Here is a 14,359-nt window from a genome sequence, read left to right on the forward strand (position 1 = left end):
GCCATGTAGCTGTCTGTCATCACTGACCTCCATGCCTCCATGCCCAAGTAACTCAAGCTTCATGCCCCCCACCCTCTTCTTTATTTCTCTTCCCCCAGAAGCTGCTGAGATTTACAGTTTACCTGCCCTTGGGCTTTTCTTTAAAACTCTAATTGACCTTGCACCTCCCTTTGAGGCAGTTCTTAAATTCTTTTGAGACTAAGAAGCTCAAGAGGGAGCCCTGATCTTCCCCATATCATCTAGTGACTCTGAGGGAGCACGCCAAAATTTCTGGTAACATAAGGATTTCCACTTGAAACAATCAAACATATGTTTCTTATTCTTGCATCTGTGAACACCATACCAGTTTCTCTGTGTCCCTTCATAGGGATGTGCTTGCAGCCTGGCTGACTGATTCTTGAATGTTCAAATGAACATTTCACAGTTTTAACATGCTCAGTTTCTATCACCATACAGCTTGCCTTTTGTCATGTTTTCTTCTGATGAATCAAAGTTCTTGACTTTGTCCTGTTTCTCAGTCTTTTGATCTAGTTAGTGCTTTTGGCATGCTGTTTAAATCTTCCTCTATCTGTGCTCAAAAAGCTACTGCTGTATCTTCCATTAATATTGTTCTGCTCTTGTTTAAATCCTTACTCCATCTGTAGGTATTTGTACATGGTATGCATTAGTTATCTGGTCGCTATAACAAAATACCTAGCAAAAGCAACTTAAGGATTTATTTTGGCACATAGTTCAATAGTATAGTCTATCATCAGGAAGACGTGGTGGCAGGAGCTCAAGTCAGCTCACCACAGTCCATCTGCAGAGAGCAGAGAGCAATGAATGTGAGTGTTCCTCTCAGTTTCTCCTTTTTATTCAGACCTAGGAATGGTGATGCCCACTGTGAAGGTGGGTCTTCCCACTTCAAGTAACTAAATCTACATAATCCCTCACAAGCATGTCCAAAGGCTAACTCAGTCTAGAAATTCCCTCACAGGCATGCACAAAAGGTTGTCTCATACGTGATTCTCCCACAATCCAGAATAAATCTCTAATCCTCCAGTACCATAGAATATGACATTTGGCAGTAGGAACTTTAAAGAGACGACTAAAGTTAAATGATATGAGTGGGTCAGTTTTGTGTCTGTAAGACAAAATTGGACACAGAAAGGACACCAGGGATGAGAGCACAGAAGACTCACCATGTGAGAAGTGACATCCTCTATAAGTGAAAAAAGAGAAGATTCAAGAGAGAACAGCTAACACCTTGACCTTGTAGTGTCCACAAACATGGAAAAAAATTAGCTGATACTCTGTGATAGTTTGAGTGCCTTAGCAGACTAATATGGTATCATAACAGGGACGTATAGGCTTTTTTTGTATATATAAAAAAAGGACCCAACTCTTCCCTTGGGACTTAAGTACTTAAAGAGCAGCTGAAGACAGGATAAAAGTTTGGGGCTTCTGCTTTCTCCTTTGTTACCTTAAACTTTTGATACTTTTTATTTTATTTGTATGCATGTATTGTTTTTGTGTAGGTAAGTGCACCTATGTTGTACAATGCCCATGGAGGACAGAAGAGGCTGTCGGATCTCCTGGGACTGGAATTATGGACAGTTATTAACTGCCATGTGGGTGCTGGGATTTGAACCTGGGTCTTCTACAAGAACAGTGTTATTAACTGCTGAGCCGTCTCTCCAGCCCCACTTTTGAGACTTTTAATTATTTTTATTTTTATGTCCTTGAGTGTTTTGCCTACATTAATGTAAGTGCGCTTGTGTCATGCAATGCCCACAGAGGTCAGAAGAGGGCAGCAGATTCCCTGGAACTGGAGTTAAGGATAGTTGTTAGCTGCCATGTGGGAGCTGGGGACTGAACCCAGGTCTTCTGCAGGAGCAGCCAGTGCTCTTAACCACTGAGCCATCTCTGCAGACCCTTGAGACACATTCTTATTCAACTTTGTATATTATTAATCATTTAAGGAATGCTTGAAATTTACAGAGACATCAAAATAGATTGTCAACTTCTAGCTTTTTCAATGTTTTGCTGCAGAGCACCAGAAAGACACCTAGAGGTCCCCATTCATTGTATTAAACTCAGAGAAACAAGGTAAGTCTTGCTCTCTTGGCTTTCCTCTGAAGTGTCCTCTCTGGAAACCACTTGGAATTTTAGGAGCAACAGGTCTGATGGATGATCCTCTAGGGAGAAACCTCAAACCACCCAGGCAGCAGCATCATTCTCATCCCTGGCGAGGCTCCACGGTACCTGAGATACTGATCAACCAGATCACTGTCGGACCAAGACTAACTATGCATGCTTTCTGCTCCCTGCTTCTCTGTTCCATATATACCTGAAAAGCTCTTCTCAGCTCCTGGAAGACAGGACAGAGGACACTCGGGTCCCTGGTCCTCCCCAGTATGGCTGCAATGCAATGAATAAATTCATGTCTACTTCACCATTACTTTTTCTGCTTGTTTTCTTTAATGAGTGGCTAGACCTGGTCTGTTGGGACCCTCCAACCATGATCCTGCTCCCAGAATAAGACTCCCCTGGCATAGGAATCCGGCATAGGAATCTGGTGTGTGTGTGTGTGTGTGTGTGTGTGTGTGTGTGTGTGTGTGAAAACTTTGTTTCAAATCTTCATGGATTGAACAGTCTCTTAGTTCATTAATGTATGTCTTCTCACACATGCAAATTCTCTCCATATGGCTCTACTGCTAAACTCATTCTATTCCTTTGGTCAGTTTGTCTAACTTAATTGCTTTCTTGCTACAAATTCATTGTAAGGCCTGAAAGTTTCTAGAGAAATGTCTTCTTTTATTCTTTTTAAAAGTGATTTTGCTACTTTTGATCTCTTAAAATATGTTAGTCAATTTTTCATTAAAAACCCTACTTTGATTTTAGCATTAAAATATGCACTAAAATTACAGATATAGAGAACTATTCTGTAAAGATTTATCAAAAAGTATAGTTTTGTCAGTATAGTTTATAGTCAGTATAGTTTTGTGTGCTCTTATACGAACTACAATTTTGAGTCTGACCACATGATGGCACTACAATAAAAAAAATCATTTTCCTGGTGGACAGGCGACAGCTTAACACTCATTGCTATTTTATTAAATGTCCATATATTTTGGAAGATAGAGCTGAATTCTACATGGTATATTCAGTAGTCTACCAAATGTCAAAATATTCCTGGTGATAACACATGTAATAATGTACAATAAAAAATTGAAATCTTCTAATCTTGTTTTCAGTCTTTTAATCATAGGGCACATACACTATTAAAAAAAATGATGCAAAACTAGCTGTAGGAAGTTAACATTGCATTTTCCAAATCAGTAAACCCATTAATGAGCTGGTTTGCATAAGACTGGGGAGCAAAGGTCATCCTCAGGTTTACGAATAAAGGAGGAAGATTATGTCATTCTGTATTTCCATGTCCAGCTCCACCTCTCATTGAAGCCTGGGATAATCTTGGGTAAAGTCTACAGTCACTTGTGGAAAACATGCCCAGGCTTGCACTGAACTAAAAAGGAAAGTGACAGGAAAGACTTTCCCCTTCTACTGTGCCATGCTAATGAAGCCTTCTTTGTACATTGTTAGGCTATCTGAGACAACGTCTTTGTAAATGTTGATATCAGACTTATACTTGATAGTGGTCTGGAGGAAACCCTATTATACCCTTATTAGACTGATATTCTAAGTGTCACTGGGATCTATACAAAATACCCTGTCTCAAAAAAAACAAAAACAAAAATACTTCTTACATATCATGTTAACTAAGACAAAAAGATCAACCTGTACTTTGATTTAACTCGGTTGTTCTATTACAAATTTATGGTTAAATTATGTAGGGCCCAATTTCCTCATCTGTAAAATGGGGAAAATGTCAGACTAGAATACGCCACTTCAAAGTATGTTCACAGGAAACCAAAATATGTTACTTTAAACATACCTTTGAGTCAGGGTAACTGACCTGTCTGACAGTAGATCAAGGCCTTGAATATGGCACATTACCCTACTTTTCTAAGGGAAAATCACATTAAAAGAAATCTCAATTTCTAAGACTTTCTGTACCAAGAAGAATGACTTTAAATCACAGTCTAATGGGTGAATGAATGACAAACTTCACTTCTATTTGATGTTCCTGGTTGCCTTCCCTTTTCTTATCTTCCCCACACTCTTTGTTTGGCTTAAGATGGTATTTAAATATTTTATTATTTTGATGTGTATGTGTATTGCCTGCATGTATGTAAGTGCATCTATGTCATGCAATGCCTGCAGAGGTTAGAAGTCATCAGATTCCCTTGGAACTGGAGTTATGGATAGTTGTTAGCTGCCATGTTGGTGCTGGGAATCAAATCTGGATCCTCTGCAAGAGCTGCCAGTGCTCTTAACTACTAACCCATCTCTCCAGATGACCATCCTTAAGATGATATTTAACTAACCCATCTCTCCAGATGACCATCCTTAAGATATTTAAACCCAAATTCTACGCCACCTCTGAGGTTTTCACTGTGTATCTACTAAATATATGATGGATAAACGTGTTTTTCTCTGGTTCATCTGTCCTTCTTGAGGAACACCTAGAATTTACAACGGTAGAGTAAAAATTATTTTCCTCCCCTAACAGCAATATTTTTCTTACAGAATTTAGATTACATAGGCATTTCAAAATACTGAACAGTACTCAATGTTTGGACTAGTGACGTGAAAGGAAGAAAAAAGTGTGCTTCCAGGTTATTAACACTTAAGAGTAAAATCTAGAGACCGTTGATTGCTATGTTTCAGCTCATTAGCATGTGCTCCTCCTTCCCACTGGAAGCCTTGAATTGACACTGCACCAGTGCAGCAAGATCGCTTAACTAGCCATCAGAACCATGCACTTCGAATAACGCGCTCTGAGCAAGGTTTCATCGATGACCTCAACGGCAAGGTTATAATTAGCTGGCCACACACTCTTGGGGCCACTGTCAAAAAGAAAACCCATTGTTGCTAACCAAGGCCCACTGAGAACATTCATCGCGTTTCTGGAAGAGTCCACTGTATGGCGCCCTTGCTTTCTAATCTTTGGACTGCTGAACCAAACCTTCCCAGGCAGTAGTCAGCCCCTCTCTCCAAGGTCACCAGAGGGCCGCTAAAGGGCGATGGGCAGGGGCAGCAAGAGCCACAGAGGTGTCCGGGGTCTATGACTCTTTCCACCGGGGCTGTTAGGTTCCGGGGCCTCCGCTCCTGGGACACCCCCCGCCCGCCCCAGCTACCCGCTGCCCCAGTCACCCCGCGGGCGACCCGGCAGGAGGAGCGGAGGCACTCAGACCCCCACCACCACCACTGTGGTGGCAGCTGCGGCCTCAAGTCGGGCCGCCACGCCGCCGTCTCCACCCGGCAGGGGCGGGGCTTGGGTCCGCCCTCTGGTTTCGGTTTTCAGGGTCCGAGTTCAGAGCGTTCGAAGAACCGGGCAGCGACCTGCGGACGCCTCTCTCGGTCCAGCGGGCGCTCGCGGCCCGCCCAGCGAACCGGTCCAGCCCAGCGCGCTCCAGGCCAGGGGGCGGGGCCTCCTCGTGACGTCGCTCCCGCTCGAGGCTCCACCTCAGTTCCCGCCCCCTTCCCCGCCCGGGGAGTATATAAGGCTTCGCCGAGCGCTCGCACTCGCACAAGTGGAGCAGGCGTTCGCGCGCAGTTCGCAGGTGGGTCGGCGCTCGAGGGCCAGGGCTAGCCCGGACGTGTGTCCGCCCGAGGGGCGGTGGCAGCAGGCAGTGCGGGGGACGTCGGGCGGCGATGGAGCTCCTGCGGACTATTACCTACCAGCCGGCCGCCAGCACCAAGATGTGCGAGCAGGCGCTGGGCAAGGCTTGCGGCGGGGACTCGAAGAAGAAGCGGGCGCAGCAGCCTTCGGAGGACGGGCAGCCCCAGGCTCCAGTGCCGCCGGCGGCCACGCACCACCATCACCACCATTCGCACTCCGGAGCGGAGATCTCGCGGATTATCGTCGACCCCACGACGGGGAAGCGCTACTGCCGGGGCAAAGTGCTAGGAAAGGTGAGGTGCTCAGGGCAGCAGGCTGGGCTGCCGGGCGGGCGGGAGGGCTGCTTGGCCAGCCGAGCCCGGACGGATCCCGCGCCCCGAACCCGCGCTTCTCCATCCCTAGCGGATCTGGTCACGGCTCCTTGTGAGCCCCGCACCTGCCCTTTGGGGTTGCTGTTCCTGACAGCGCTGGGAATCGGCTTCCATCCTCAGCCAAGGCTCTGAAGACATTTATCCTGAGTATTTCTGACTGGACTTAGCTCCCTTTACCTGCTCCCCAGACAATTCTCTAGATAAATTTCTAAAAGAGGTTATTTTCCACCTTTCCCCATCCCAACCTCCCTCCATAGAACGCTCCTTTGTAAAGGGAAAAAAGACACTGGACTGGTTTTCCGAAATGTTTCTCAAGGAGTGAAGTAGACTGCATCTCTCTGTCCACCGCCCCTCACCCCAATCTCCAGTGTTTCGCTTTTTCTATTTCAGTATTCATTTATTTTAAACATCGGCCCTCTATTTTCCTGTCATGCTCAATTCCATCTCGGCTTTGTTTCCTTTCAGGGTGGCTTTGCAAAGTGTTACGAAATGACAGATTTGACAAACAACAAAGTCTACGCTGCAAAAATTATTCCTCACAGCAGAGTAGCTAAACCTCATCAAAGGGAAAAGGTGTGTATGACTGTTAAGTAAAGTATTTTCTTTGTGTGCAGGGATGGCCCTACCCTATCAGTAAAATGTCTTCTGTGTGTGTAAGCAAGATGATGGGAGACTAATAAGCCTTATCTTGCTTTTTCCTAGATTGACAAAGAAATAGAGCTTCACAGAATCCTACATCATAAGCACGTGGTGCAGTTTTACCACTACTTTGAAGACAAAGAAAACATTTACATTCTGTTGGAATACTGCAGTAGAAGGGTGAGTGTCAACTCCTAGTTCAGTGCATTTTCTTCGGGAAAGCTAAGGTGGTGTCCACATTCCACTGTATCTGGGATCAGAGCTGTGGCAATTTCTTCTACCACCACATCCATTTTCATCACTCACCCTGCAAAGGGAAACCGGATCTGCCTCACTTTGACAAATTCTCTTTTTCCCTTCTCATCTTCCTAGTCCATGGCTCATATCTTGAAAGCAAGAAAGGTGTTGACAGAGCCGGAAGTCAGATACTACCTCAGGCAGATTGTGTCTGGACTGAAGTACCTTCATGAACAAGAAATCTTGCATAGAGATCTCAAGCTCGGTAAGCCCTCCACTCCAGAACACTGGGGGGTAGAGAGGGGTATCTTTTTAGTCTCTTTTCTTTTCAATCTCTTGGTACTTTTAACTGGGATCTAGCCTTATGCAATCTTGCTTTTGAATGAGTGGCTTCAGTAGAACAATTGGCTGCCTACCTCCACAGTGGATGCATGTGCCTGATTCCCATATCTTTTCAAGGAAATTCACTTTTTGTTTTCTTTTCTTCTAGGCAACTTTTTTATTAATGAAGCCATGGAGCTTAAAGTTGGCGACTTCGGTTTGGCAGCCAGACTGGAACCACTGGAGCACAGAAGGAGGTGAGAGACATTTCCTACCTGCCTTTTGTGGAGCCCAAATGCATCTTTATTATTTTCTTGTTAGTATTTCATAGAAAGTTGGTTCATTCTAAAATCCATAAACCCCAGCAGTATTAATGTAAAGAAACAAGAGTCACTGTGAGGTAGACAGGATAACTTACGCCTCTAAGTTGATGATTAAAGCAATCAGAGAAGTCTTGTAGCTACCTAAAATATATAAACCATCTGGTCTTTGTTAAAATCACATGGTCATATGGACTGAAAAAACTGTGTATGCACCTGAAAATTACCAAAAGAAACTTGGTCAAATAAAAAGACTAAAAAAATTCAGATAGAAATTCAGCCTAGTAGTTTCAAGGATTTCTTTCCTGTTAAGCCCCACCCTCACCCTCCCAGTAAATCAGCTTAAACAATGCAATAGTTTCTAATAAACTATTGCTATATTTTGTCTTTTCAGAACGATATGTGGTACCCCGAATTATCTCTCTCCTGAAGTCCTCAACAAACAAGGACATGGCTGTGAATCAGATATCTGGGCCTTGGGCTGTGTAATGTAAGTAAATATACCAGAATGTTTAAAAGCAAATTTGGTGTGATCATTGTGCTCAAAAAGAGTTCCTTTATGATTCTTATTAAAGAAGCCTTTCTCTGTACCCAGGTATACAATGCTGCTAGGAAGACCTCCGTTTGAAACTACAAATCTGAAAGAAACGTACAGGTGCATAAGAGAAGCAAGGTATACGATGCCATCGTCACTCCTGGCGCCAGCCAAGCACTTGATAGCTAGCATGCTGTCCAAAAACCCAGAAGACCGTCCCAGTTTGGATGACATCATTCGACATGACTTCTTTCTGCAGGTTGGTGCACTCTTTCACCTTTTTAATTGCATGTTGCCCTGATGACGGAACTGGTTACTGGAGGCCTTTTCTATTCCATAGGGCTTCACCCCCGACAGACTTTCTTCTAGCTGTTGCCACACAGTTCCAGATTTCCACTTGTCAAGCCCAGCTAAGAACTTCTTTAAGAAAGCTGCTGCTGCTCTTTTTGGTGGCAAGAAAGACAAAGCAAGATATATTGACACACACAGTAAGTTTCATGACTGCTCTCCCTTTCCTGTGTCTAAGATTCTTTAAATTTGATAAATTAGAGACTTAGATATTAGCATAAATTTTACTAGTGTACTTCTATACTATTGACCTCTGACATTCATAGCATAATAAATACACAGCTAGAATTGGTTGATAGTTTCTTATTTCCTAAACACCGAGTGCACTGTCTACATAATTGCAATTAGCAGCAATGATAAAAGACTGGGTTTTGATGCTCATAAGCTGGATTCCAACACTGATGGAAATATAGGTAGTTCTGTTCCTGCCTTGGTGAGATAGACTAACATGTAATTATTTTCCTTTATTTACAGATAGAGTGTCAAAAGAAGATGAAGATATTTACAAGCTTAGGCATGATTTGAAAAAGACTTCAATAACCCAGCAACCCAGCAAACACAGAACAGATGAGGTATGTTGGGAAGGAACATAAGAATAAAGACATTTTAGGTCATTTCCAGCCTTGGATAATTAGCATTTGGTGGTTACTGGGGTTGAAGCAGTGCATTCCGTTGGGGTACTTACTAATGCATCTTTTTCTGGCTTGTTTCCACTGCTTTTTGATAAGCTTCTCTGGCAATTACCACAGACCCTTTTTAACCTGAAATTTCAACCATAAATAGATTGAGCTTCTTGACTCATTGTATGGCTCTTCTCTCTCTTAAGGAGCTCCAGCCACCCACCACTACAGTTGCCAGGTCTGGGACATCCACAGTAGAAAACAAGCAGCAGATTGGAGATGCTATTCGGATGATAGTTAGAGGGACGCTTGGCAGCTGCAGCAGTAGCAGTGAATGTAAGTGGTTGCAAATCATGCTGGAGAGAAACTACAATGCCAGTGCTAAATACTAAGTAACTGCATCAATTTTGTAATCTAATTTAATGTAGAAACAAAATTATAGAAATTGGAAAAAGATGTGATAACTATGGTTTCTGTGTCTTTCAAATTAGTAGAGGGAAACATTGTGTTTACCAGAGCGCACAGTTTTTATCATTAACAGTCTTGTCATTTCCGTTTCTCTGTGACCTTTCAGGCCTTGAAGACAGTACCATGGGAAGTGTTGCAGACACAGTGGCAAGAGTCCTTCGGGGGTGTCTAGAAAACATGCCGGAAGCTGACTGCATTCCCAAAGAGCAGCTGAGCACATCCTTTCAGTGGGTGACCAAATGGGTTGATTATTCCAACAAATACGGCTTTGGATACCAGCTCTCAGACCACACTGTTGGAGTCCTTTTCAACAATGGCGCTCACATGAGCCTCCTCCCAGACAAAAAGTAAGTGTCTTTTGAATGGAATCTGTCAGTTCTCTACTGCTGCACCAAAGAAATCTGAAAACAGTGATTAACTCCTGATTTTTTTTCCCTCTCTTCTTCCTGATTTTTAGAACAGTTCACTATTATGCAGAGCTTGGCCAGTGCTCTGTTTTTCCAGCAACAGATGCCCCTGAACAATTCATCAGTCAAGTGACGGTGCTGAAATACTTTTCTCATTACATGGAGGAGAACCTCATGGATGTAAGTACCTGGCTTAGTGCAGAGATGTTTGACGCAGTCCACTTCCAGCAGTGGCCATCTCAATTTGAACCTTGCTTAGATAGATTCTCATATCTTATCCTAGAGTGAAATCAGAATCTGTATGAGGCAGAGCCAGGAGTAAGCTTAAGTTTGAGAGGATTTACATAATGCATGTACTTTATAATCTTCACAAGCCCTAACTCTCTTAATTTCTCCTAGGGTGGCGATCTCCCTAGTGTTACTGATATTCGAAGACCTCGGCTCTACCTCCTTCAGTGGCTAAAATCTGATAAGGCCTTAATGATGCTCTTCAATGATGGCACGTTCCAGGTAACAGAACCCTTCGCAGTAGTGCCTGTTGAGGTCCTAAAAGTTTCGTTCTACCTACCTACTTTCATTTTTGACTGAACTTTTCTACTTTTTGAGTATTTAGAGGGTTCTAATGTCTGTCCATGTTTATTTTTAAAGGTGAATTTCTACCATGATCATACAAAAATAATCATCTGTAGCCAAAATGAAGAATACCTTCTCACTTATATCAATGAGGACAGGATATCTACAACTTTCAGACTGACAACTCTGCTGATGTCTGGCTGTTCGTTAGAATTAAAAAATCGAATGGAATATGCCCTGAACATGCTCCTACAGAGATGTAACTGAGCGAGTTTTTTGAGTGGACCCTCTGGGACTCCTTTCCACTGTGAGATTAACAGGGAAGCCTGTAGAGTGATCTAGAGCACTTCGAAGATAGAAAGGTGGTGGTACGAATACAGTTCCTCTGTGGACTGCTGGACTGCTGGAGCCAGACCAGCGTGAGGTGTACAGTTCTAGACTTGGACAATTCAAGAGTGAAGCAGAACACAATTCTCCTTGAGACACCTGTTTTAAAAGGTTTATCAAACATTTTGCAGAAAGATGCATAGACTCTTCTCTCTGTTGAGAGTGTTTTCAGCCAGAGGACTTGGAACTGTGAATATACTTCCTGAAGGGGAGGGAGAAGGGATGAAGCTCCCTTGTTTAAAGGCTGTAATCAGAGCAGCTTTTGGCTGCTTAACTGTGAACTATGGCCATATATAATTTTTTTTGTTTATTTTTGAATACACTTGTGGCTGGAAAAGTGCATTCCTTGTTAATAAACTTTTTATTTATTACAGCCCAAAGAGCAGTATTTATTATCGAAATGTTCTTTTTTTTATGTTGACCATTTTAACTCTTGGCAATAAAGAGTATGAAAACACAGAAGAGATGGTGTCCTGTCTTTACTACAGTGCAACACAATGCGTCATATCCTTTGACCACAAGTTCCTGTGCTATGCAGAAGAAGCAGGGGTGTTCAGTTTTTAGCTACAATGTACCCCATGCATCATGGGATGCTTTGATCACCAGTTCCTGGCACTATCTGGCATGACACTAACTATAAGAAGCAAAGTGGAAAGTTATGTCTTCAGATTTTCTAATTGTAATTTCTAGTAAGACAATCTTTTAATACCAGAATTATAACTACAGATTTTCTGAGTGGATCTAATGAGGAGAATTGTAACACAACTGTCTCTTACAACCACAACAAATATTGGACTCCTGCTAAATCCCCAACCAATCTCCTAAAATATTTCCTCAAAAAACTTAATATAGAACCAAAAAGAGGAATTCTGTGTCGGCTCGCTTGCTGTCAGTGGGTACAGGAAGTTGTTATGGCCAAAACTGCATTATAATACATACAATACTTAAATGCATTTCTCAGTTTAGACCTGCCTCAACACTTCCAGTGCCACTGGCAGTAACAGCATGCATGATCAATCCAGTAGTGGGAAATGAGTTGTAAATAAGTCACTTTATCTTCTTTCTGATACATGGAGGTTGCAGAGTGGTAATGGGAATCAATATGATTTGAGGCCCATCTTTTAGTCTATTAAATTATTAAAGGAAAATCTGACACATTTTTCTCTTTTGGTGGGATTGACTCTGGAGAAGTATGAAGGAAAGCTGTTCGTCCTGTTACCCTGAACTTAAGTGACCTGTATACAGTGCTAATAGTTTTTTTGTTGTTGTATTGTATTCCTTCTACAAGGAAGGAATATACTCTCCTGGAAAAGAAAAGCATTTAGGTTTAAAGCTGTAAACGTGATTCTGTACAGGGAATGGCAAGGTAGAAGGTAGATACGGGTTTGTTTTCCTAAAATTGTGGGATATTGCATCTCGTGTACTTTATTACTAAAAGCCATATTTGGATATTTGCTATGGGTATTTCATATGTCTTCAATGAACTCTATTGCTTGAGTTCTCTGACTATATACCAAAATTGATTCTTTGCTAAGTGACTTATTACTAATAGCTGAGGAAACCTGAATAATGGCCAGGTGTGTATAAGCAAAATCTAATTTTATGAGCAGAGAACAAGCAATAGAGGGAAAAATGATGAAAAATGTTTTTTCTCTTTGAGTTTGGGAATGTAAGCCTAGATATTACTTAAAGGTTTGAGAACATGTTTTCTCATACAAGAGTAAACTCATATAAGAGTATCTACTTGTATATGTACTAGCTTCTACTGAGGGACAGGGTGAAGGGCCTGGCTTGGAGAGTGGAGTGAACCAAGTCTCTTCTGGGCCTGCAGAAAATCTCAGTAGTGGCAGTGACAGTACATCTGCCTCAGTTTGATAAGTGGTGTGGTATTATGAGGAAGGTGTGCACTGGGTGTTGTGGGAACTGAGAACAGGAATCATAGGAAATTTGCCCCAGGCGTGGGGTAGACTCAACAGATTCCAGAGAAGGAACTTTTTTATATGGGGTTTTGAAAGATTTGTCAGGACAAAATAGAAGTGTGAAGTGCAAAAGTTTTAATCCAGTAGAGAAACCTGTTAGAAACTTAAGATTGAAAAAGTTCACATAAAAGTATAAGTCTGAATCATGCCAAGAGAAGCTGGAAGGCAAATGGTGTTCCACATGCATCCCAAGGCATGTAGGCTGCAACTTTAAGGCAGTGTGGGCCTATTGAAAGATCCTGTGGTTTTGAATTTCTTTTTAAATTTTGACACATGAACTCACTAACTCGGGCTAGCCTAGAACTCACTATGTAGCCTAGGCTGACCTTAAATTTTATTGATCCTCTTGCCTCAGCCTCACAGATGGTAGAATTACAGCATGGGTCCTCGTGCCTGGCTTGCTGAAATAGTTTAAGAAAGAAAGTGGTGTAGTATTTCAGATTAATAAAACTCATTTTGGAGGCTTAGAAGAGTAAAGAACAGAATGAGGAGAAGCAGCCCAGACACCAGGGAAATCACTGTTGTGATCCAGGTGAGAGAAGATCCAAGGCTTAATGAAAGGCACAAAGGAAACACTAGTGTCTTCTTATGCCCAGTGGGGAAGGGTGGTATACTGTGTGGGCATTAGCATAAATGGAAAGTATCCTGGTAGGAACAGCCTGATATTTGGGGACAAGTAGTGAGTTTAAGACATAGTGAATCAGACAGGTCCAAAAAGGACTTGGATACCCATGTCTGCATGGCAGGAGGATGAGACTTTGGCTCAACCAGGTGTTGGGTAACACCATGGGAATAGAGACACAGGAGGACAGATTCTTATGACCCCTTCCACCCAGCAGCTTTTTATATTAAAATGAGAGGGTGTCTCCATAAAACACGCAGTCTTGATAAATCTTTGCCATGGCAGAAGAGCAAAAGATAATCAAATAACCTTCACAAACAGAGAGACCTTAAATTCCACAAAACTATTCCAAAATAGCATGTGTCTTTAGTGAACACATTTGATCCAAAGAATGTTTCTCTAGTAACCATCACATGTCCTAGAAAGCTATAACTGAAGAAAACACCCAACCTTGGATAGGATAGCTATTTAGTTTGGTACGTGGAATACCTACTTCAGCTAAGCTTGAAAGGCCCTGAATAGTCACTTGGTTGTCAGGTTTCTCAACATTTACTGTGTTTATACCTTCCTCCCCTTGACCTTCACAGAACTATTTCTTACTGCTTATACCTGCTAGGGAGGAAGTGTGTTCCAATAGAAATGCTTTTAGAATCCGTTCTGACCATGTGAAAGCAGTGTGATCTTTAGTAACAAGCTATTTTTAAATGTTGTCTTCCTCATCTGTGAAGAGGAAATGATAATAAAGTGCTTGCACTCTGAAGGTGCTCATTTTGTTCTGTTTCTCCTGTTTCTTTCCATATATAT

At 42.3% G+C, this 14,359-nt stretch overlaps 1 protein-coding gene across 1 annotated transcript; it reads left to right on the forward strand.

Moving 5' to 3' along the window:
- The first annotated feature begins 5,503 nt into the window (after positions 1 to 5,503).
- Plk2 (polo like kinase 2) lies at positions 5,504 to 11,416 on the forward strand. The gene is made up of 14 exons (XM_008832830.1): positions 5,504 to 6,021; positions 6,565 to 6,672; positions 6,802 to 6,918; positions 7,111 to 7,240; positions 7,466 to 7,553; positions 8,011 to 8,106; positions 8,212 to 8,410; positions 8,492 to 8,639; positions 8,974 to 9,071; positions 9,326 to 9,455; positions 9,694 to 9,934; positions 10,045 to 10,174; positions 10,394 to 10,504; positions 10,643 to 11,416. The coding sequence occupies exons 1-14, from the start codon at positions 5,761 to 5,763 to the stop codon at positions 10,832 to 10,834; spliced, it is 2,049 nt and encodes a 682-aa protein (XP_008831052.1). The 5' UTR covers positions 5,504 to 5,760; the 3' UTR covers positions 10,835 to 11,416.
- Positions 11,417 to 14,359: the final 2,943 nt, after the last annotated feature.

This window comes from Nannospalax galili, unplaced genomic scaffold, assembly GCF_000622305.1.
Source record: "Nannospalax galili isolate Female #2095 unplaced genomic scaffold, S.galili_v1.0 scaffold1016, whole genome shotgun sequence".
Classification (NCBI taxonomy): domain Eukaryota; kingdom Metazoa; phylum Chordata; class Mammalia; order Rodentia; family Spalacidae; genus Nannospalax; species Nannospalax galili.

Excerpts from the sequence above, each read along its gene's own strand:
- Plk2 (XM_008832830.1), top strand. The coding sequence starts at position 5,761 with ATGGAGCTCCTGCGGACTATTACCTACCAGCCGGCCGCCAGCACCAAG. Across the intron at positions 8,411-8,491 it reads GACATGACTTCTTTCTGCAG|GGCTTCACCCCCGACAGACT; the intron begins GTTGGTGCACTC and ends TCTATTCCATAG. Across the intron at positions 10,505-10,642 it reads TCAATGATGGCACGTTCCAG|GTGAATTTCTACCATGATCA; the intron begins GTAACAGAACCC and ends TTATTTTTAAAG.